Genomic DNA, 25,991 nt, shown 5'->3' on the forward strand with positions numbered 1-25,991 from the left:
TGGTTTTAATGAAGAATGTCAGGATATGTGTTTGGTTTAATCAACCATGCTCTTTTCACTTTAGGTGTGGTCCTTATTTCATGCAAAATGGAAAAAAAAACAAGCTCTGCCTAAGGTTTTCTAAATCCACAACTGGCTATATACTGTGTCTTGTTAGTTTGGGTACAGTCACATAGGCAAGAGCATGCTCTTTAGTGCTCATTTACGGAGCACTTCTGTCTGGAGGTATGGTAGCACTATGAACATTGTACTGGACAAAAAAATCTCTGTCTAACCCTGACTTACCTCCTGCCACAGCTGTAAGAACATGGCCTCATTGCAGCATGTGACCTCTACTTCCTACCCCTAACCTGAGAATCATTCAGATACACAAGTATGAGACTGATAGGGGACGGGGTGGTAAATCCTGCATTCCTTCCCACTCATGAATTCAGTGCTGTAGAATATGGTAAGCATTGTATTCATTGGGTCAGCATTTCTGCAGTTGAGGAATGCAGTGCGCAAAGTGCAACTAGCAGGAGCATTTTTAACCTTGTACACTACCTTGGAGGTAGTAAATGACCCCTCTAATGTAAAAAAAACAGTCATGAAATACACTGTAATAATCTCCAATCTCCATGTTAGTAGTTTTGAATTAGGTCATCAGAACTGTGCTTCCCCCAGGACCTTGTATCAGTGCATCATAGCTGTGCAAAAGTTTCTACTATGAAAGTCAATTTTAAAAAATCTGTGATATAGAACAATAATGTTGAATACCTGAGATATGTTTAAGTAATACCAGGCAGTTTATAGTAATGCAAAACTAAACGAATAAACCCACAAAACAGGCAGCATGGTGTACAACTATTTAGGGAAACAAGTAGTTAAATAAGAAGTGTAGCGTTGACCACGTTTACTGGCATTTTATTTGGGCTAATTGCTCCCCTATTGCTTGGCTTTTAATCTTGCTGCTATGGATTATAATTACCCATTAAAATGTTGATTTTTATGGAATTGTAAAATAGCAATGTGAAAACCCTTTGAGTCAGCCTACTATGATTATGTGACTTTCTAAGGAGGCATTCATTATTTTGCATGATTTTACTTAGGTGTTTATAATAATGACTAGCCTTCTCTAATTCTATTAGCTGAAACCCACTAGGAGGGTTATTAACTTTTATGTTAATTTTAATTTTCAAAGAACAAATCTCTTTAGTCAACCATTGAATGGCTGAACCCCAAGCAGAAATATGCAGGGAGTCTGGTACCTGCTTTCCTTGTTTTTACTCTTGAAGGTAAGAAGAAAACACCTGCTGGCAGAGACACTGCAGCTGGCTAATTAACTAAAATTACTATTATTATATTTTTATTTCAATTGCATTTAAGTGCTTGTGCACAAAGTACAATTAAAACAGGCATTGCTTCAGAATGATGCATCACCAGCGGATATGCAAGTATTTTGTCTACCATTAATTGTTATTACAAGCTAAGTCCAGGACAATTTTACAAAAGACATTGTCTTAAAAGACTAGCCCTGAAGGGCTCAGCAAAACAAAGTCCTTTCTTCAAGCTTTTTCTGGACTAGAACACCTCCTGAAGAGTAGGCTAGGTGGGAGGCAATTTCACTGTGGGTTGGCTTAATTAAAGCACAATATAATTATTCACTATATATGTTTACAAAAATCAGTTAATAGCCACACAGTGATCAGAAACGGGTTTAAAATTACCCTTTATAATTAAATAGAATTAGTATTTAGAATCTCGCTGTTGATGGCAAAGAAGAAATAATTTGCATACTTAAGCTTCCTTTCCTTTGAAATAATACAAAAGCAATAGCTTTCCAGGGTTAACCTGTAATATCCTTAATTTCATATAATCTTTACTGCTTTTATGTATCGACCAAATGTGCATAACATCTATTTCATGTATCAACTTTCTGTGCTCTTTTAACTGAGACTTAAATGGTGCTGTCTCATTTTCTGTAACATTAGATATAACATTATCATATTTATTTTCGTGGTACCGAGGCTTTGCTTCCTCTTTATGCATGTGGATGCCTATGGGCCATCTTGGATCCAGCAGTGCGTAATCGTTGCCAAGTAAAATTCTATGTATATCAAACACAGTCTTGGTACAAGATGCATTGTGGGTACCCTATACTTGAATTCTGCACATTGCATCCCTTTTGTAAATGAGATCTTTTTTTTGTTTTAGAAGTAGTACAAATCCAAATACAAGGCCGCCTTCACTGTAGGTCAAACTAGGCTGATCCAATAGTTTGGCATTTGGCAGCTATGCAGGCCCATTGGAAGAGGACTGAATTAACAAACTGGTGCAGTTCCCATCTGATGGGATTTTTTAACCTGTCCGATAGATATCTAGGTGAATCTATCAGATAGGCCCCCGGGAAGGGCTCATACACAGATAGATAAATTGCACATTTAGTCCAAAGTGGACAAATTGGCAAATCTGCCTGTGTATGGCCTCCTTTAGGCATTACAAGACACTGTTTTCATATATGTACTACTCTGAAAAGAAGCCATTGACAATGAGTTTTTTGCACAGATTATTTTGGTTATGCAATAACTGTAATTGCAATACAGGTATGGGATCCATTATCCGAAAACCTAGTCTTCCATAGATTAAATTTTATCCAAATAATCCAAATTTTTAAAAATTATTTCCTTTTTCCCTGTAATAATAAAACAGAAGCTTGTACTTGATACCAACTAAGATATAATTAATCATTATTGGAAGCAAAACCAGTCTATTGGGTTTATTTAATGTTTACATTATTTTCTAGTAGACTTAAGGTATGAAGATCAAAATTACGTAGATCCACTATGGGGAAAACCCCAGGTCCCAAGCATTCTGTATAACAGGTCCTATACCTGTATATTATTTTTCATATGTTTTAAAAGGCATGTAATAATTTTATTCTAGTCACTTGCATTATTTTCTCATATAGCATTTATGAGCTGTGGCTGTCTTCTAAATTCAGCTTTTGAGGTTGACTTGTCTACAGAACTTTTACTATTTATCACAATAATATCTCATTTATTTTTTATTATGGCACTGATGTTGGGGAATTATTTTCTGTCTCCTCTACATAAATGAAAACTACTATTAAATGTCAGAAGCACTTGTTATTTGATTATTTGTTCCAATGAAGAGCTGTCCCTAATACCGACAAATACTTTCAGCTGTCAAGTTCTTTAAATCCTCAAGATGTGATTTATTATTGTAGAATGAAAATGATTCAAAGGATTTGATCGTTCGATTTTACTTCGACCGCAGAACAGCCAAATTCGATGAAAAAAAGTATTTTAATTCGACGGTCGAATTTCGCAGTATTTTTAACTTCGAAATTCGGCCCTTGATAAATCTGCCTTTAAGTGAATAAAACATATATACGCAAAAGTACGGTAAATCCCTTTTGCACTAAAGTGCAATAATACTTATTTTGATTGGAAACTCCTTATTATAAATGAACCTTTTCTTTTTATTTACAGCATAATTTTGTGACCCATCTCTGCACTTTGGAAAATGAAGTTGGAGCATTGCCATTCAAAAGCAATCATGCTATGGAACGCCATCAACAAGTTAAATGACTCAATATGATTCAAAATTGACTTGCAACAGTACAGACTAATATGCACACTTATTCTATCATATGTAATGCATATGCAAAAAATAAATAGGAAAACAAAAATATATCTGTATACCTGGTGCTTTTTCTACAAAAATTACTTTGGAGTCTGGTTGGAAATTGTGTCCATTCAATATAATTTTTTTCCCACCGATCACTGGAAAGCTGTCAATGCTCTGTTTCTCCACCAATGGCAATTCCTGAGCAGATCGCTGAGCTTAAAAGGGAAAAATATTATCAAATCATAAACCTGTATATTCACACCTGCTCTTTTGTAGTGATGAGCGAATTTTTTTGCCAGGTTTCGCAGTGAAAAAGACGCCATATACTCCAATAGGTGAAAAAATTGTTGCGCGCCAAAAAATGTGTCACCCATAGACTTCAATGCATTTGGTGAATTTGTCACCGTTTTGCAAATTTTTCGGTGAAGCGAAAAGGGCCAGATTCGCCCATCACTACTCTTTTGTAAACACAACCAAATTCCTTGTCTACACTTCAATCAAAACACACAATTCCAATACAAACCAAATACTAGTTTTTTTTTAGGTATTTCACATCAACACATTCTGTTACTGATCAGAGAGCCAGTGTCAGTAAGTATGCAATACAGAGTTGTTGTATGGCTTTGTATTAAGTAAAACACCCAAGCCAGTCAGTCAAGAAAAAAATAAAACAGGTATCCATACATGAAATATGCTCAACACTTTCAAATCCGGACACTAGATTCATATTTATTCTACTAGTGTTTGGAAACGTAGACATATTTTAATATTAAAAGACTAAGATGTACCGAAATGCACTTGTAATCATTTGGTCTCAGTCAGAATCCTCTGCCTACGTAATGCAAATTCACAAGTGACAAACTGGTTCATTTTATACTGGGACATGCATAATTTCTGGCTCTTCAGCTGTTGCTGCATTACAACAAAAGAGTCATTGATCAGCAACAGCTGGACTGCTACAGTCTGTAGATGGATGGCCTGGAAATAGGCCAACATGCTTTTTGAGAGCAGCTATAGTTACAATTCTGGATTTTACCTCATAAACAACCACTTTGCATTACTGACTTTGTTTTCTTGGATAACTGCACTGTAATGGGTACTACGAGGTTTGGAATGAGTTGTTACAAGCCCAACTTTACCCTTCATGGTTTTTGTGCTAAGGAACATTAAACTAATTAAATATCCGACAATGAATTGCTCTAGGTTTTTTATCTATACCTGTCTTCCTTTAGTGAAGGGACTTTTGTCACACAAAAGATTGTGTCACTAGAAAGGCCTTGATCCTCTTCCCTATATAAAATGCTGGGATATGAGAAGGAAACAAAGCCCAACCCTGCTTATTCAAAGTAAGATTTTTGAGAGTTTAACCTAAAATATTTCAAAATCCCCTCATCCCATAAATCAACAACAGGGGTAAACCCAAATTGCTTGTTTGTATACTAATATAAAATGTGCTGGTATGAAAAAACTTTTTTGTTTGGTTATTGCTGTCTTTGAAAATCCCCATAATATTATACCATATTTACTTTTCAAACTTTCATTTTATGTCCACCTAAAGGAAAAGTAACACCAAAAACAAACGTGTTTTAAAGTAATGAAAATATCATGTACTGTTGTCCTGCACTGGTAAAACTGGTGGGTTTGCTTCAGAAACACTACTACAGTTCATATAAACAAGATACAGTTCATATAAACTGCTGTAGCAATGGCGGTAATTGAAAAAAGGCTCTATGGCACAGGTTAAATAGTGAATAACATATAACACCATGATGTTCTACAGAGCTTATCTGATATCTGCTGTGTAACCTGAGCCTTTTCTCCTTTGAATGGCTGCCCCCATTGCTACACAGCAACATATTTATATAAACAGAAGTAGTGTTTCTGAAGCAAACTCATCAGTTTTACTAGTGCAGGGCAACACAGCATTATATTTTTATTACTTTAAAGCAGGGGTCCCCAACCTTTTTCACCCGTGAGCCACATTCAGTAGTAAAAAAGAGTTGGGGAGCAACACAAGCATGAAACAAGTTCCTGGTGGTGACAAATAAGGGCTGTGATTGGCTATTGGTAGCCCTTGTGTGAACTGGCAGCTACAGGAGGCTCTTTTTGGCAGTACATCTGGTTTTAATGCAGCCAAAACTTGCCTTCAAGCCAGGAATTCAAAAATAAGCCCCTGCTTTGAGGCCACTGGGAGCAACATCCAAGGGGTCGGGGAGCAACACGTTGCTCACGAGCTACTGGTTGGGGATCACTGCTTTAAAGGAACAGTTCAGTGTGAAAATAAAAACTATGTAAATAGATAGCCTGTGCAAAATAAAAAATAAAACTTCTAGTATAGTTAGTTAGCCAAATATGTAATGTATAAAGGCTGGAGTGACTGGATGTGTAACATAATAGCCAGAACACTACTTCCTGCTTTTCAGCTCTATAACTGAGCTAGTCAGCGACTTGAAGGGGGGCCACATGGTACATATCTGTTCAGTGAGTCTGCAATTGATCCTCAGCATTCAGCTCAGATTCAAAATCAAAAGGTATGACCCATGTGGCCCCCCCTCAAGTCTTTGATTGGTTACTGCCTGGTAACCAGGGGTAATCGGTCAGCGTAAACCAAGAGAGCTGAAAAGCAGGAAGTAGTGTTCTGGCTATTATGTTAGACATCCAGTCACTCCAGCCTTTATAAATTATATTGTTGGCTAACTAACTATATTAGAAACATTTTTTATTTTGCACAGCCTATCTATTTACCCAGTTTTTATTTTTACACTGAACAATTCCTTTAAAACACTTAAATTTTTTGATGTTACTGTTCTTTTAAATATTTTACCTGAACTGCAAAAATTTTGATTTTGTTTTTGCTAGATGTCAGCTCCGAGTACTAGTGTCTGTTTCCTGTTCTAAATCGTGCTAACCATGGGAAAGAGTGGGTGGTACATAAACTGAGCAGAAAGACCTATGTAAGGGATGCAGAGCCAAATATATTGCAAAGAAATGTGATGACACAGAATCACTACACCAACAGAACTACAAATATTTACATTATTCCCTCATCATAAATCTGTAACCCTTACAGGGAAGAATATATGTTAATAACATATATCGATCCTCTGCATTCTATTTTTTTTTCAAACAGTATTAGACTACTAGCATATTTTCTTTTCAGATACACATTACAATTAATTTAAGGCATGCCTTATAATTACTTACAACACTCTATAGGGTTTGATGCTGCTTGCAGAGTGAGAGTTCTCCCATTGGCTTGTGGAATGTGAACACGGAACACTAAGCGGACTCTTGTATTCTTCCGTCCAATATCTGTTTCACCTTTTCGTAGCTCAATGTCTGAATTGCGAAGCTTCAGAATACCAGCACAATCGATACTGTTCAGACAACAAAAAGTGGTTATTCTTTATCAAAGTAATTACTGAAATCCTTTTTAAGCCTGAAGTAAAATAGCCCTATTACAATTATAAGAAAATATCTGTATATGAATCCAGTACAGACAATACACTTGAGAGCAGTCTCATATGTTTCATCCTGTGCTGTGTTTATTTAGAATTTTGGATTATATTTTTTTGGGAAGTGCTGATGTGTGCAAATAATATTAAAAAAATAAATAAAAAGATATATATATATAGAAATGTGCATGCACAAAATTGCTCAAGCATAGATGTTGGGCCCAGACAGTTTATACCACACATATCTAATGTACTGTAATTTGTAAACTTAAAATTCTTAATGACATATGATGCTACATTTGACCTTTATTTACTTTATAATGTGATGATAATAATTTGGATTTTTTGTTTTTGCAATTTTCGTATTAAAAATTGTTGCAAAAAAACTCCTCTTCTAAATTCACCCAGAGGTGGACCTTTTGGGTGGACCTTTTTCTCTCTTCATAGAGAACACCTCTATGAACAGCAATGTGTATTTGTATATGTAAGTGCTGCTGTAAAGTTGTTTATAAAACCTGCTCTGTCTGTGCGTTTTTCAGCAAACATGACAGGATTTGAGATGGTCTGCGCCTATAAGTTTTCCGTATCATCTTTTTCTTTTATATTCCCAAGAGAAGCATATAATCTTATGTTTGAAAAAACACTGCACTTCAGAAAACAAGATCCAATAAGTGTCATCCCATAAACTGTACACTAAGGTTGAAGTGGAAGATATTTACAGCTCTGTAACTGAGACATGTTTTATAAAAAGCAACAGCCGCACGGGCTGAAACATAAGAACCAAAAGCAATCAGTTGTCAGAAGTATTTTTAAGGTTTATTAAGGTGGTAAAACGAGGAGAGGTACTTCAAACATGTTTTGAAGAGTTGATTGGGGAAAGCTGGATTATTTATGGGATTTACGTAACAAAATTAACTCATATTGAAATTACTAATGGGCAGCGCTTCAGAAAAGCACAGGTAGGCTTACATGGCTCTCATATTGTTCTCTGGCAGAAGTGGGATTTCCAAAACCTTGGTGTTGGAGAGGATTGTTTCATGACTTGTGGTAGAAACGGTCTTGCCGGTGATGCGATGGACCTGGTAGAAAGCATGGGGTCGCAGCAGGCGATCGTCTGCAGTACCAATGAACAGCTGGATAGTGAGCGGCTCGTTTTCTAAGTAACCTAGTAGCTGGCAAGAGAACAGAAGACTTAAAATCACACACGTATAAATGCTTGGAATCAATTAAGTCTTTTGTAACAGGGGCTATGATTTTAAGGAGGGGGGAAAGAATTTAGGACAGGTGCTGAGTGTTAGGCCATAGGTTTCCCTGGCAATATTGGTGCAATAAAAAAGGTGTAAGTCAGAAAAATGTCTCATTATTTCAGTGACCTGAGGCAGTCAAGCTAGATTTCATCTTTATATGCCACTACTTTAACCATTCACCCTCTCAAGAGGGTCTCTATGTATCAGTGATATACAATACACAAAAGACATTCAGCAATACCATAAGTTATGTGACTTTTTATTTATTTAAGAAGAAAATAAGCCTGCAACATTATTTTAAATTGTTTGTTATTGCAGACCTAAATTCATTAACAGACATAATAATATGGCTGTCCAGGTAGAGGTAGGTCCATGTGCCAGTTGAGGCCCTCCAATAAGGTTATCAAACATTTGGTGTAATAGCTCAACCCACTACATTAAATGTATTGCTACACACTGCTTTAAAAAATGATGGATGAAGCTATGCAGTGATTCTACTGATTTGTAGCAATATACTATATATATACTGTTCTCTAAAATCACAAGTTTACCGTCTATTGTCATAGTTGCCAAGTAATAATACAGAGACAGCACCCTAGGCTACTATGCACCCTACTGATTACACATATTTACAAATATAAAAGCGGAGGTACATCTATTTAGTCATACGTGACTTCATGCTTTTGCATGAATCTACTTGTTAACATGAAGACTGTGACTGAAAGTATAAACTGTATTACCAGTGGAACCTTGCATTAAAATAATCACATTATAACCAGCAAACAGCCCTTTGGAATTAAAGCTATTCATTAGGACAGCTGGTAAAAAAAACCTTCACAGCTCCCTGAGACAGTTTGCACCTGCTCTGTGTACCTTCATGCATTCTGTGCCTGGAACAAGTACGATACTCTTGGAAATATAACTTCCCTTTTAACAGAAATACTTTTGTTTTCACAACGGTGATGCTAAAAGGGAGTACTATCATATAACAAAGCAAAAAGGTTCAGGCAATTCACCTCAGTTTCAGTTTGTCTATTTTTGAAGGCATCACCTGATGCTTATGGGTGATGGTTAGAGGGGAAACACATCCTTCCAACTTTCTTTCTGATCCAGTTGATCTGGATCCAGTTGATCAAGAACTATCAAGCTAATAAGTACAGCTCCCAATGTATAACAAATATATCCATTAATATGGTTTCCATGGTTTGGAAGGTTCTTAGATGGATCTCAAAAGGGTCTGGCAGTAGCCTTATGAATGGTGATCTACTAGTTTCGTCAAAACCTTGGGGATATAAATATGGATTCTACTTCTAAAAGATCCATCAGGAGAATCAATAAGGAAAACAAAAGATGAAAGCATAGAGACCCTTTTATTTAACTTTATTCAAAATGCATACCTTTTGTTGTTCATTTAGCTTACAATTAGGCAACTTACTTTTAAATTTTCTTTTGTTACAGTAGACAGTTAATGTGTATACACTTCCTAGAGAAGCTTTCACCAAGAATGCAACTTTACTCTTCACATTGAGTAGAAAAAATCTATTTTTCTTACAACAGCTGGAATATGCCACTTATTTACATGCCATTTTCTATACAAAGCTTTCAAAGAATGAAAATAAGATAACATGTTGCTTGTATGATTTATTTATGCCATGTACCATGTTACCTTCTGGAATACTGGCAATTTTTTTTTTTCATCTCCAAGATATAACAGCTTGAACGATGATTCTTTGCTAACTGCAAGCAGCAGACATAACTGCCAGATAAATAATGATATCATTCATGCTTCCAAACAAGTATCAAAACAAGAAAGCAAGCCAAAAAAACGCACAAGAGTGGAGGCATGCTACTCAATTTCATCACTCAGCACAATCAGGCTTAATGATTTTTGTTGTGTGTGTTCTTATGCTGGAATGTGATTTCACACAGTCCTGTGCAGATCATTTGACATGCCATTAGATATTTCCATTTAATAAGGTATTCAGATGTGTTTGTGCATCTTATGAGATAGCTATTTACATTTCCATAAATAATAACATTTGCATCATCAATGTAACACCAGTATCATTGTCGCTTCTCTCTCTGGAAAAATAATCTTCAGGCAGGCTCACCCTTGCACAGGTAGAGCAACAAGTTGTATATAACAAGTTGTCTAATGCCAGGCAGTGTTATTCTGTGACTACTAAAGCAAATAAAGTACTGACTTGCATAAAAAAGGGCATAAACTGAGGGGATGAAAACAAAATTGTACCTCTTTATAGGTCTCTGGTAAGGCCTCACCTGGAGTATGCAGAGCAGTTTTAGGCTCCAGTGCTTAAGAGGGATATGAATGACCTGGAGAGAGTGCAGAGATGTGCAACTAAACTGGTGAAGGGGATGGGATTTAAATTATGAGCGTTGTTTGTCAAGGTTGGGGTTGTTCTTTAGGGGACATGATTACCCTTTATAAGTACATTCAAAGACATTATAGACATATAGCAGGAGATCTTTTTTTCCATAAAATGGATCACTGCACGAGAGGCCACCCTTTAGACTAGACGAAAATAACTTTAATTTCATCTGTGAAGAACCAACTTAGGTGGTGGAATGCCCTTCCGGTGATGTGATGGCTGATTCTGTTAAAGCCTATAAGAGGGGCTTGGATTATTTATTCGACAAGCATAATATCCAAGGTAGTGATGTGCGATGCCGACCTCGCACTCCCTTTTGGCGGGGGGGTTTGGGTTGAGCTCTTATTCCTGCTCTCCCCTCCTGCCACCTTGCACTGCCAGCTTCCGACTACCCTTTTTCTAGATGCGTGCCTGATCGCCCCGCCCCTTTTGTAACATCATCGGTGGGGTGGCGCGGGGCTATAAATGGTCAGGCTTGGACAGGGGAGGGTGGATTTAGGGTCGGGTGCCAGACCAGACCCGCACATCACTAATCCAAGGCCATGGTGATAGCAGATATGGTTAAATGCAAATCGGAGAGAATGTTTGCTCAGTGTGGCCACAATGTTTTTTTTGTTTCTGCAAATGTTTTATTCAGTTGAGGTGCTGCTCTAAGCTTTGGCTGAGCTACTAGATATCTGACCTGTCAACGCTTGGGAAGACTGGTTAGATATGAATGCTTTTTGGCCCCACCTGTGAATGACCGCAATGCATTGATATAGTAAAACTACCTAGATAAGCGCATGTCATGCCTGTGTTATTCCCAGCCAGATACAGGCCAGGAACACAGAGGATATGACTGTTCATACACTAACGTTGAGTTTTTTCACTAGTAATTGTCCAAAAAAACATTTTTAGAGATAACTGTTCTGCGCTTTTTTTTTTCAATTCATGCTTTTTAAATTCGGATCTTTTAATAAATTACAAGGCATTTGTGGTTTTAGAGAAAGTGAGTTTATTTGTGGTTGCAAAAACCTCTAAAACCGCTAAAATGAGACTGTTAAAATATACCCCAAAGATCTTATAATCTGCATTGGGCAAATACATATGGGAAAGAAATATGATGATTTAGTGGCCCTTTAAGCATCAAGAAAATCAGCATAAGATAGAAGCATGTTATATTTTAATGAAATGTAAAACCATATAATTTCCATTGAAAACAGGAACCTGTTCTCATCCAAGTGTTGTTTCTCTTTTATATGCTGGTGGCTAAATGTTAAATAATATTTTTATTATTTTTTTTATCACACCAGAAAACACCTTTCATGCAAATGAACTGTAGCAATAGCACTTGAAAGCCCACAGCCACCTCTTCCATATATAATATTATAATAAACTCCAGATGTTTGGTTCTAACCAGACATATAGACATATAAAAATATATCACTTGCCTCATGTTGTATACCCAAGCTTTTGGAAGGTAAGCTCAAAAGAATGGTGTGTCTGGTTACAGGCTGAGCCGATCTATATAGCAATGTCAGCATGCATTAATGTGAGAGGTCAGCTGCACTTGTTTTGCTGTATAGATTTCATATGGATCCCTTTTACTTGTAACCAAAATAAACTAACTGAGTGATAAAAACTGTATGTGCAGAAGACATCTGTTCTTTGTTCGTTTTGCTTTATTTTAAGGGATTTTTTACATGCACACACAAAAATAGTTCACACCTCTTCAAAATATATGACGTGCAAGGGTTCCTGTCTGCTTGACAGAGCTTACACCATTGCTGCATGAAAGGCTCATTCAAAGCAGAAATGGCACCAGACTATACCTAATGTGGGTATTTGATATAATTGAGAGCATGTCTCCTCTGCCTACATTATATGACAAACCATCTCACAGCTGGCACTGAAATTTTATGTTAAAATGAATTGTTAAGAGTCTTCTAGACCGTATAGATTGTGCATATGGTTTTTTTATAAACATGAAGAGTCGAAACAGACTGGAACATAGGCAGTACTTTTCTCTGCAATCACCCTTTATTGGTGTTTAATCACGACATGTTTCGGGAAGGAATCCCTTTTTCAAGTGATATACATATGTTTTTTTATTTAGCATTTGATCTTGACTACACCTATTACGCTGTAATTACTAGTATCCCAGTAATACATACTATTTTAAAGTACAATAGCAGTAAACTTCACTGTAGAAAGGGGAACTATTATGGTTCATACTGAACAGTACAGTGACCCATAACTTTGGTAATTGCTTATATTACCATTCTTTTGTCTCTTTCTCTCCTATATTCTGGTATTGAAACCTCTGGTTTAATAACTTCAAATTGCTTTAGAATTTAACATTGCATTGCATTTTTTTACAATTTATTTTACTATAATATTTTACTAAATGTGCCCTACGGAGCCTGCTCTGTTTCTTTGTCATTTTATCGTGCACTAGACTCATGCAAAGCTGTTTATCTGTATTCCATAAACGTACATCTGCTTCAGTGAATAAGTATGCACAACTGAAGTTGTCATGACACAGATATCATAAAGTCATCTTAAAATTACCTAATTGATGATTATCTTTGGTTTCACTATAGTCGAGTCTGATCATACAGGAAGCCAGATGGATTGACACAGTTAATAAAAGCATGAAGAGTATGCAGCATAACAAAAAAAATGGGGATTGTTTACACCAAAGTACTTGCATGAACGCATAATATCGGGGAAAAATATATTTATTTTTAAAATATATTTTCTGCAGTTACAGCAAATTCAGTGATGGAAGGCTTATAGAGAAAAAATAAAAGTTTACATTTTGCACAGTAATAAAACCAATCCTACATTCAAAACAGGGAGACACTGGGGCTAATCGAAGCAATGAGCTTTACAGTTTCAAACTGATGAAATTCTTTACTTGAATTAAATATTTTTTTCACACTGAATAAGTGTGACTGTATTATTTGGCAAGTGCAAGCCATGAGAATACTCCAATAACCCATGTGGAATTGCTGGTAAAATGTACCAGCCGTTTATGATTGAGCTATAAAATGTCTGCTTTGTGGTATGTTTGCCTGGCTACACTACATGTAATAATTGTATTCTGGCTCACAGATGTGTATTAATGTTGTATTTTTTTCATTTACCTTAGATGCATAATAGTAGCATATGGATAATAAACACAGTGCTTTCAGTAAATGCCTGCAGGCGTGAATTCTAAGGGAAAATTAGGAGGGGTACATTTACCACCGAACTGATGTTTGCATTATCTCTACATAAATTAATAAACAATGGCTATAAAAAATGGTGGTTCAGCAATATAATAGCCCTCTTTTCTTGCAGCTTTAGAAATATTCATTTCACAATTAGATATCCCATTTAACCATCATTACAAGTCTAATACCTTATGCTTTTTATAAAATCTAGTGAGATGGTGTTGTAATGTTTTCCAAAAAAATGGAAAGTTTACTGGTTGGTTTTGTGCATAACAATGAGTCAGTTATAGCAAGACTTAATCAAAATAAAAGGAAATACATTTTCCACAGCTCTAAAGCAAAAATCATAAAGCTCAGCCTAAGTCTGTGAATAAAATCCCTGGAAAATAGAGGAATGTATCAGACCATGCTCCTAAACCTTATTGCATGTCCCTAATAAACTTGCAGTGTATTAGAGTTTCTTTTCCTTTAACCCCCAATGTGTGACACATCTCTAAGCTTCAATGCATGAATATAGCTGGCACAGCACATTCAATTTTTAAGGTTTGGAAAGCAAACATATAGCCACCTAAAATAGAAGCATCACTCTAGTATTTTTAATGGATTAGTGCAATGTCGGACTGGCCCACCGGGATACCAGGAAAACTCCCGGTGGGGCCAGGTAATACCTCCCAACATTTTGGAAAAAGAAAGAGGGTCAAAAGGATTTGCTGCCGAGAAAAGTATGTGACCATGCCAATTTTGTGGCCACCCCCCCCCCCAATCACCATTTTCATTCTACAAAATTTGGCAGGTTATGCAAGTTTGAAAACATTTCTGTTGTTTTTATGTATTATTACAGTTTTGCTAATGAAGGCGAATTGCCCTTTAAGCTGCAGGTCACAGCTTCCTCAATAGATATGCTTATCTTAAATTGTTACAATTGCTTCTTTGCTTATCTTAAATTGTTACAAGTATCCAAGTGCACCGGGCACATATTCTGGGCTCTCTGCCAAAAGCCAATTAAGTTATAAACTTTGGGGCAAATTCACTATGCGCCGAAGCGCCTAACGCTAGCGTCAATTCGCTAGCGTTGGGCATTTTTACTTTGCAAATTCACTAACGGGTGCTGGCGTAAATTCGCTAGTGTAACTTCGCACCCTTACGCCTGGCGAATTTGCGCAACGGACGTAACTACACAAATTCACTAACCTGCGCATTTTTCTGAACGCTACCTTTTACGCTAGATGTCCTTTGCCACCTCAGACCAGGCGAAGCGCAATAGAGTAGATAGGGATTTCTTCAAAAAAAGTTAAAAATTTTACTAAGTCCCAAAAAGTCCCATTTTTCTATATTATGGGTGATAGGCTGAAAAAGATCGAAAAAATTTTTGGGGCTCGCCTCCTTCCCCCCTACATTTCTTAACTCATGGCAACTTAACTATACAGTGGGCACATGTGTAGGCCAAAACAAAAATTTTATTTGATGTTTTGAAGGTTTCCCAGGCATTTGTAGTGCTGCTACATATTCCTCCATTGAAATTTGAATTTGGCGCTGTATGCAAATTAACCATCGCTAGCATAACTTCGCTTCGCTTAGCGAATCAACGCTAGCGCAACTTCGCAACCTTATGCTACCCCGGAGCGCAACTTCGGATTTTAGTGAATTTGCGAAGCGCTGGCGAAACTACACCTGGCGAAGTTACGCCTGGCGCAACTATGAATCTTAGTGAATGTCCCACATTGTATATTTTTCTGGCTGTTCAGTGCAGGAGATCAAAGAGAAAGTCGGGACATTTCAGGACACTAAGCAGTTTCTTGTTTAAATGAGACTCCACTTCCTAAACACCGTGTAAGCGTCCATCTCCAGGAGTGAATGATTCTGATCACAAGCTAGCTACCTCGCAATGGTCATGCTGAATGGTCAGCCCCCACACATTTTCACCTCACCAAATCTGGCCCTCGTTGCAAAAAGTTTGGACACCCCTGATCTAAGGTTTACTGGTGGGCCCCTGGCATCCCAGTCCGACACTGGTTTAATGAGATATTCTTTAAATTCATCCATCACCAAAATATATGCAACAACATATGTAGCAATTAAGCTAATTAAACAACCAACAGTATGTTGTTCTTAAACAGAATTCCACTCCATGAGCTCAACTTTATCTATTGTGGTGCAAAACTTCTCAGTACCAAGACTGATTTGGCAAGCCAGATATAAGGAAGGGCCAGAGGCACAGTTCCAAAGGGCTGGAGATTCTGTTTACACTTGTAATTTGGTCTACATCAAACCCTTCAGCGCTGCATGAAAAGTTTATCCACAGCATAACCCTGGGAGCAGGGGCGTAACTATAGAGGAAGCAGACCCTGCGCCTGCAGGGGGGCCCAGGAGGTATAGGGGCCCCACGAGGCCCTAATTCATATACAGTTTCAATAAATATTGGTAAAAGAAGTCAACTGCTAAAAATTTTGGGGCCCTGAAAAATAATTTGCTGTGGGGCCCAGTAATATCTAGTTACGCCACTGCCTGGGAGTGATGGAAGGCTCAAACTCCGACACCCAAAGGTAAAGGATGGGCTTTAGGCTAAGAAAAGAGGAAGCAATTTTTTAAATATATATACAATATGAATGCAACAAAATTATAGGACTGCTCTTCTATCACACTCTTTTTTTTTAAAAGTTTTTTATTTAAAGTTTAAAACATAACACGGTAAAGAACAATAAAGAGACAGAAAAAGGGAGAAAGTTGAGAGAGAGAGGGGGGAGGGGGGGTAAGGTATAATATGATACATCCAATAAATTAGTGTATAGGCAGTTAACCAGCTTGCACATTCAACCAAGTACCCCAGATCGCTTCAAATTTCGCGGGGCATCCTCTCGAGAGATAGGTCAGTTTCTGATTCGAGAGAGAATCATTTACCAGAGTTTTCCAATATTGTATCGTGGGAGGGTTGAGCGATTTCCAGTGCATTAATATGGCTTTCTTAGCATAATACAGGAGCTGTAAATAACATAATCTAGTATACGGGTGCAGCTGCAAATCCCCTATTATCCCCAACAGACAGGTTTCTGGCGAACGAATGCTGGGCAGTGCAAGCTTTTCATTCAAGTATTGGAGGACTGCACTCCAAAAACTCTGAATTAATGGACAGGACCAAAACACATGAAACAGAGTACCAGGTTCCACACTGCACTTAGGGCACAGGTCTGACACCGTAGCATATATTTTAGCTAGGCGGTAGGGGGTTAAGTAAACTCTATTTAAAAATTTAATTTGTATAAGCCTGTCCCTCATGGATATTGATAGTGCTGTTACAAGCTGTAGTGCGTCCTTCCATTTTTCATCATCCAGGCCAGGAATGTCTGCTTGCCATTTGCCCTTAACTCTCTCAAGGGGAGAGGGACCAGCGGTAGATAGTATCGTATATAACCAGGATAGGGGTTTTGGTAGGTCTAACCTGTGCAGATAGGTCTCAAGGGACGATACCTTTAAGTCCACAGGCTTTATTGGGAATTGCACATTGAAAGCATGGCGTAATTGGAAATAACGAAACAACATATCCGGGTGGGGGTAGAAGTCCCATTTGGATTGTGGCAAAGCTCTTACAGTCACCCCCCGTGACGATATCACCAAGAGTTTTAATCCCAATCTGTGCCCACCGGGCGATGTCTGGGAGTGAGCGTAAATGAGGGAGGTGATTATTACCCCATAGCGGGGTATGGGGGGACCAGGTGGTGGAGGTTCCTCGAACCAGTTCTTGGGATTTCTGAAATGCTTTCACCACTGTTTGCATAGGGGTAGTGGTCACGTGATATGGGGAGACAGCTTGGTAAGGGAGTTTGGCAAGGGCCTCAAAGGAGCCTAATACCGCTGCTTCTAACACCACCGCTGAGTTGCTTCTATCAGGGACAATCCACCAGTGGGCATAAACCAACTGGGCCGCAAGGAAGTAGAGTTTAAGATTAGGTAATGCTAGGCCTCCTCCAGAAGCCGGCGCCTGTAACACCCTAAAGTTTAATCGGGGATGTTCTCCTGCCCATAAGAAATTCCTAATTATTTTGTCTAGTCTGGTGAACCAATGGGCCCGAGGGGTTATGGGAGAGTTGTGGAGAGTATATAGAAATTTGGGTAAAAAGATCATTTTAAACATATTAATTTTGCCTGGTAAAGAAAGAGGGAGGTCTTGCCATACAGCAACTTTGTTAGTCAGGGTCTGCACTACTGGATCTAAATTAAGTTGTACATATCTATTAAGGTCTTTATGGATCACTATACCCAGATATTTAAATGAGTTCACAACCTTGAGTTGTAGTAAGGTGTCCGGCGAATCCGGGGGAAGGGGATCTATGGGGAACACCACCGACTTCCTAGATAAATGCTGTCGGATATTTGTCCATTGACCAATACCTTGGCCCTCGGGTGTGCATTCAGAAGCTGAATCCACTTCTGAAGTTTAGGACCTAGCTTATACCGAGTTAATACCTCCCATAAGTATTGCCACTGGACCGTGTCAAAGGCCTTCGCTGTATCGAGGGACACTACAATTCTATTCCCCAGATTGTCATGAGGAATCGCTAGGTTAGTAAAGAGTCGTCTCACATTGATATCCGTGGCCTTAGAGGGCATGAAGCCCGTCTGGTCCGGATGTATCAAATCAGGTGCTATCAATTTAAGTCTGTTGGCAATGATTTTGGCAAAAATCTTAATGTCACAGTTAAGGAGGGAGATAGGCCTGTATGAATCACATCTATCAGGGGGTTTGCCTTCCTTGTGTATTAGGGTAATAAAGGCATCATAGCATGAGTCCGGCAGTACCCCAGTCCTAATGGTGCCATTGAAGAGAGCAAGGAGTTTGGGGGCCAGAAAGTCAACATACTTCTTATACCATTCTATCGGAATCCCATCCGGACCCGGTGTTTTCCCCACAGGAAACCCATTAATAGCATCTTTAATTTCATCTAAGGTATTCTATCACACTCTTTAAAGAAAGGCTATCATCAGCTACAACCAGGATGTCTAAATACAAATATGCAGAGAGTGAATGGCACAATAAATAATACTTTTTTATTTAAAGAGGAAGTACATTTTAGTCTATTATAGACGGAACTATTTCAATCTGATACCTGTACAACAAAAAATGAAGACCAATTTCAGATTGGCTTAGATTTCGACTGCCTATTCAATATTAAAAGTAAACTTCTGTTGCTTAGCTATCATTGCATTAAAGGGGTCGTTTTCCTTAAAGTTAAACTTTAAATTCCTTCAAGTCACGTCTCACAGATTTTAACAACTATAAATCCCTCAGAAGTGTCTCAAAGATTTTGCACTTCATTGTGCATGTATCCTTGACTAGCATTGCCTCAAAGGTTTCCACAGAAAATATACAAGCACACACAGTGGCATATATTTTCGCCCACGCAAGCTTATGGTTTTTCTACGAACTCACCTGTATTAAATTTAACCCATTTATCAAAAATGCAATTCTTCTTCACCTAATATTTTGCTGTATTATATGGAGTGGTGTCAAATAATTTAATATGCAGAGAACCAAATACAGAATAAAAGATCAATAGTTTGACCATGAAAATAGCTGTGACTGGTAAAAATTAAATGGTTTATTTATTCTCTATTTACTGATGTAAGTAGCCACATGCTTAAATAAAACATCCTAAATATCTTAGTTATTGTAAAATCGCCTATATTTCTAATACATAACAGAAGCATGTTAATTACTAGTTAATTATGTCATTGATCAAACTAGAAGAACCCATTAGGATCTGAACTTACTTTTAAAACAACCATCTTACCAGCTTTCACGTTTTTATAAATGTTATCAGATGAGATAGAACATTTCCTGTTCTTCACAAATTCAGACCTCAAAAATGTGCGATATACATTTCTGTTTGCAGCCCACGCAGAATTCAAAAGGAATTATCATCTTTGTGAAGCATGAAAATGCCTTCATTTCGGCTTTATTAAAAAAGACTATTTTTTTTAGATATGTTTGGTAAATTGTGCTTTTTTGATGCATGACTTGACATAAATATACTCACATAAATATTCAATGTTGTATCTTATGTACTTATAGCTTCACATGTACGGGGGTGGAAATGATCATTAAAAATGTTTCAAAAATCTTCCCATCATGTTTATTCATATGTTAAGCAATAAATAATGCACTTATGAAAATGCAACTACACATTTAGAAGAATATCTGGTACTTGCGGAATACAGTAATATTGGTTTTATTGTCCTTCCTCTAAAGTGAAAAGTGTTATAATTTGATCATCATCGTCTGATGATCTCATTAGGCTACCTTTTGAGTTCTAGTTGTCCTTTACAAGTTCAATTTTACTCTAGACGATGGTTGAAAAGATGAGTTTAGGAATAGTCCAAAACCATTCAAAATAATGCCAGAAAGTGCAGTTACATTCATCATAGATAAAGTATTAAGTGATTTGGATTCAGAATGAATAGTTTATATACTGACATTTAATCTGTCATAAGAGTAAATTTCCTCCTATTAAGCTAGATCGCTGCAGGTAATTGGTTTTGCTCGTGGTGATCCTAATGTGATCCTAATGTTAGCCTATGGCAAGTCATTTTTGGGAGATTTGTCACCATCTTTTGTTTAAGGAGATTAAGGGGCAGATTTATCACCCACTTTCTATTCATTCCTATGGACTCAATGGAGTTCACTATTTAATAAATATGATTTGAAGAATCCCATAGGAATGAATAGAAAGCGGGAGAGTTTTTCTATGGCAAGCTCACATCTCACATTTTGATAAATCTGCCCCTTAAAGTAGTCCAAAGGGGTTATGATTCAACTGGTTACAGGAAGTTTTTGGCCTGAAATTTAATTTTATAAACTGCATCTGGAGTCAACTAACCTGCCTGTATGTTTTTAGGGTGTAGCAGGAGACCCGCACATTTGTGCCTGTTACTACCTACACCAGTGGTACCAGGTAGCTTCCATAAGAATTTATTGGAGGTTGCATGGAGGAGTGGGGTGTTTCTCTCTGGTGTAACACTTACATTGGACCTTTCTACTGTTAAAAAAACAATTGAGACAGGGTGGGAGATATTTGCTAATACATACATGTTATGGTTTTCTTATATTGCATCATCAATTTTTTCTATGGCCAATGTTTATATAATTTTTCAATATACTGCTGTCAGCATTTGAAACTACTTTACATTTGAAACTTTTAGTGAATATCATCATGCCAACAAGGCAATTTAACACTAGTATACACACTAAGTTTAAAGGGAAACTGTCATGAGAAAAATGTTTTGTTTTCAAAATACATCTGTTAATAGTGCTGTTCTAGCAGACTTCTGCACTGAAATCTGTTCCTCAAAAGAGCAGACGGATTTTTTTAATATTTAATTTTGCAATCTGACATGGGGGCTGCCCCAGTCATGTGACTTGCGCTCTGATAAAGTTCAGTCACTCTTTACTGCTGTACTGCAAGTTGGAGTGATATCACCCCCTCCCACCGTCCCACCCCCAGCAGCCCATCAGCAGAACAATGGGAAGGTAACAAGATAACAGCTCCCTGACACAAGATAGCTGCCTGTTAGATCTAAGAACAACACTCAATGATAAAATCCAGGTCCCACTGCGACATATTCAGTTACATTGAGTAGGAGAAACAACTGCCTGACAGAAAGCAGTTCCATCCTAAAGTGCTGGCTCTTTCTGAAAGCACATTACCAGACAACTAAAAAAAATACACTTGCTGGTTCATGTATGAAATTTTATATGGTAGAGTGAATTATTTGCAGTGTATACAGTGTCATTTATAAATAAAAACTACACCATAAAAATCATGACAGAATACATTTAATAATGAAGATTTCCTTACAGAAATTAGTGCATTTTCATTGAAATACTAATTTTATCAATTGCTTAATAACATCTCTGAAATATGTACTTGTGTACTTCAGTCAATGCACAGAGCATAATCAGTATTCTATCCCATGTCAAAAATAACAGAACACACTATCACTAATAACATAGTTACCTGCACAATGGGATGTCCTCCTGTGGTTGCCTTCACAGCCCCTCGACTTCCTTCCGTCTCATAATGAGCTCTGTGGTGTGATTTGGGCTGCACTTCAATCCGAAGTTCATATGGTCCTGACTGGGATGGCAAATGCCAGTCAAGGGCAGGCAGAGAGGGGCTATAATGGAAAACAATAGTAATTAAATATTTACACAAAGAATATCATCCCACACCACAGGAATCCGGCACTATTACTTTGGAGACCATGATAAGCAGTTCATCCTTCACTATCTAACATTTAAAATGTTATCAATAGGTCTAATGCTATGACATAAGTAATTTAAAAGCTGACAAAACCTCTTTTCTCTTTATGAAGATGAATGACTATTGAATGACTATAGACTCACTGATACTTCACTTCATAACTAAATGAAACTGTATGCATTAGGTGTTTTTTTTTACCCTAAATGTCCTTGTATTGATTTTATTTGTCTCAAAATGGAAGAAAAATTATTTGTGACATTAAAATAGCATACACCGGCACACAGGTAATGCAAGCAGGTTATACCTTGCTAAGTATTTATTGCAGCATGCTGCAATAAAAACTTAGCAAGGTATAACCTGCTTGCATTACCTGTGTGCCGGTGAATTCTTGTCGCCACTGGATAGTGAGGTTGCCGTTTCCTCCATTTCGCTGTGCACCAGGGGTCTCTGCTTTTTGGGAAGGCCAGGGTGTGTGAGTACTTCCTGGACTGTTCTATTAAAATAGCATAAACAGACTGTATTTCTTATAATTACTTGACATGCTAAATGCAGTCGTGTATCCCATAATCCCCTCTTGTGCAATCTTTGTTACTATTTTCCAGTAATATATTAAAATAAGAAAGGGGGTTAGACCTTATACCAAGATTAACAGAGATGCACTGGAAAAACAGAATCTCCAACACAAACTTCCTAATAAAATGTATATAAACATGATACTTCTTCTTTGTAGCCAGAATTATCCAAGGACATCATATGGTTAGAATATCTCAAGGGGATAGTACATTGCAATTGTAATTTGGAAAATCATTTACTGGTTACCCCCAAAGATCCTGGCAGCAAAAATACTAAAGGCAGGTAAGAGCAAAACATTTTTTGAGTTTTTAGTATCACACAGTAGTACACAATCAGCACCCTAAAAAATAAAATATGTTTAGAAAAGGTAGTTTGCAAAGTCAGTGAAATGCAAATATTTCAGATGTAGTATTTCACTGCAATTTATTACTCTTTATTAGTAATATCATTATCTCCATTTAATTTGTGATGCAATATTAGCAACAGACTATGTAAATTTACTATACTGTGTAACATCTAGGGATGCACCGAATCCACTATTTTGGATTCGGCCAAACCCCCGAATACACGCGAAAGATTCGAATACCGAACGGAATCCTAATTTGCATATGCAAATAAGTGGTGGGAAGGGGAAAACATATACTTCCTTGTTTTGTGACAAAACGTCACAGGCTTTCCCTCCCCACCCATAATTTGTAAATGTAAAGTCGGATTTGGTTCACCCGGCAAAAGGATTTAGTCTGAATCCGAATCCTGCTGAAAAAGGCTGAATCCAAAACAGAATCCTGGATTTGGTGCATCCCTAGTAACATCATATCTAATAGTGGATTCATTTGAGAAATTAATCTTTATGTCCAGTTGCCTTTTTGATGAAAAGAAATTTGTCGCCAGCATTTAAAGCAATAAGACACTGGGCCTTGTTTATAAACTGTGGGGCAAGTTGTGCTTTAGGCAAAGGTCTTTGCTTTCTAGAATGGAGCTCACAGACCAGCACCTTCCCACGCAGGCGAAAGATGTAGGATAGCCCTGTACATAATGTAGAACATTTTGCAATATTTATTTAATAATCTCAATACTAAACAGTCATTATTAATGATTTGGGCTGAAAAAAGATAATCACTGTTTGGTTGCTGTTAGTGATGTACTAGTCAGAAAGTTATCAAACAACACAGAACCTACCTAAGCTGCCCCTTCTCTAAGTGAACCCAGCACGAACTGAAGTTCCACGGAGATTTTGATACCAGTGCATATTTAAATAAACTGTGACAAGCGAGAAAATGAAAAACCTAGCATTTACATTACTGCTAAATTAATTGCATTTCAAAACATATTTGCATTAAAAGCAGAGCATGGTTTTGGTGAACAACCAACCACAATAGCTCTAACAGCACATCTAAAGCGTATTTCTGATTCCACACACCGCAGTGGGGGTTAGGTTAATGGTAAGAGCACATGGTACGGAACACAATATAGCAGTTTGCTAAATGTATAGATGAACAAAAAGTAGACTTATGTGCAGCAGCCACCATAGAAAGTATGGTTTTAATACTGCATCCTTAACAAGAAGGCACAAGAATATAACTTTTTGTCCTTCAATATATTTTAATGTTATTATAGCTTTGCACTTTTCCTCCAAACTGTTGGTGCCATGTTCATAAAATAATGAATGAGAGCAAACACCTGAGATGAATTAAACTGAATTGTAAAATAAAAGGTGTTAAGAGAAACAGCTCCCCCAGAACCATTAAACTATAAGTGTTTGGAGGGGATTTACTGTGCTCTGTGAGTCACCTTGTGCCATTAGTGAATGCAGAAAATTAGTCAGAGTTGAGCAGTGAAGAGAGAATGTGACCATAATTCTACAGGAACTACTGTAAAGTGGGCCAGGCCCCTAAAGAACATTAAGCTGTCAAATAATGTATGGGAAAAGTGGTGGCATGTGCAAAACAAAGAGCTAAACTGAACTGAAAAAATTAATTATTGGGAAAGGAAGAAGCCTTTGTAGTGTAAAAGATTCCACACATAACTAGACACCCTTATTTCCTTCTTATTTCTTAATGAAAACAATAGGCAAAAAGATGCATATTTTGCTACAACTGGCAGGTAGTATTTACTGCCTGTTGATTTGAAAGCAAATATCTTATTAGTTGCTTTGGTATACTGCCCTTGGCCAAACCTTGCATAATAAAGAGAGTTAGTGAATTAAGTTCAGAGAGGAATACTTAATTGATTTCTCGTTTTAGCGTAAAGAACACTTGAACAACTCATCTATGAAGTTTCTAAAGGTCTGCATTCCATTTTCAGATATGACTGTACTGCCATGTTATAAGCGGGAACTCCCTGGTAAACTGTACCAAAACAGTAAGTAGCATGTTTCTCTCAGTGGCAGTAAGCATCATGTTTTTATTTTATTCAGGCACAATAAAGTAGAATCATCTGATTTAATGGTCAGTCAAAGAGTATCCATGTATAATACACAAAAGCCATGAATATCTTGTAAATTATATCCTTATAAACGGTGAGTAGTGATGTCATCAGTTATAAACGGTGAGTAGTGATGTAATTTCTGTCACATGACTCACTAAAATTTGTGTATTATAATTAATAAAGTACCCCCAGTTGTAAAATATGAGGATATTATAAGTTACCTCGGAGTTCCATGACCTATATAAAAACACTCGGCCTTTGGCCTCGTGGTTTTATATGGTCATGAAACTCCTCGGTAACTTATAATCTCCTTATATTTTACAAGAGGGGGTACTTTATTCACTATATATTGGACAGAAACAATCCCAATATCCCACTACATAATCTTTGACCTCAGAGATGTATGTCATTTGTTAAAGAAATGCAGTAAACGGTTAATGTTGATGGACCTGTGCTGTGGAAGGAAGTTGGTTAAAACACAATTAGCAAAATAACCAAAATGTATTTGCAGTAATGTCCCAGAGCAAATGTTAGGGAGTTCAAATGGAAACATACTCCATGGGAGCAGGAAACATATTGTGATCAAAACAGGGGAATGTTTTTTCTTTTTCTCCACACCTTCTAACTACTGCTAGAATTTTCCTAAAAAATAAATGTTAAATATGTGAAGCATCCTGCATGTCAAGCAGAACTTAATCAGAAAAATCTATTGCTGGAGGAAAAGCTAATTCTAATTTACAATTGACTATTACAGAGGATACAAAGCAAAAACATATGGTTTGATGGCACAACAGGTTGACAAAGAAGCACTACTGCA

The 25,991-nt window shown here is 37.3% G+C and overlaps 1 protein-coding gene across 4 annotated transcripts in view; it reads right to left on the reverse strand.

The window, feature by feature from the left end:
* nfatc1.S (nuclear factor of activated T cells 1 S homeolog) overlaps window positions 1-25,991 on the reverse strand; it is a 139,399-nt gene that overhangs the window by 87,653 nt on the left and 25,755 nt on the right. For all 4 annotated transcript variants that reach the window (XM_018223583.2, XM_018223584.2, XM_041567773.1 and 1 more), the window contains exons 3-6: window positions 21,929-22,088; window positions 8,055-8,257; window positions 6,835-7,007; window positions 3,705-3,845 (exon numbers count right to left, since the gene is read on the reverse strand). In XM_018223583.2, coding sequence (XP_018079072.2) covers window positions 3,705-3,845; window positions 6,835-7,007; window positions 8,055-8,257; window positions 21,929-22,088 — 677 coding nt within the window. The remainder of the gene's footprint in view (window positions 1-3,704; window positions 3,846-6,834; window positions 7,008-8,054; window positions 8,258-21,928; window positions 22,089-25,991) is intronic.

The sequence above is a fragment of the Xenopus laevis genome, chromosome 6S (genome assembly GCF_017654675.1).
Source record: "Xenopus laevis strain J_2021 chromosome 6S, Xenopus_laevis_v10.1, whole genome shotgun sequence".
Classification (NCBI taxonomy): domain Eukaryota; kingdom Metazoa; phylum Chordata; class Amphibia; order Anura; family Pipidae; genus Xenopus; species Xenopus laevis.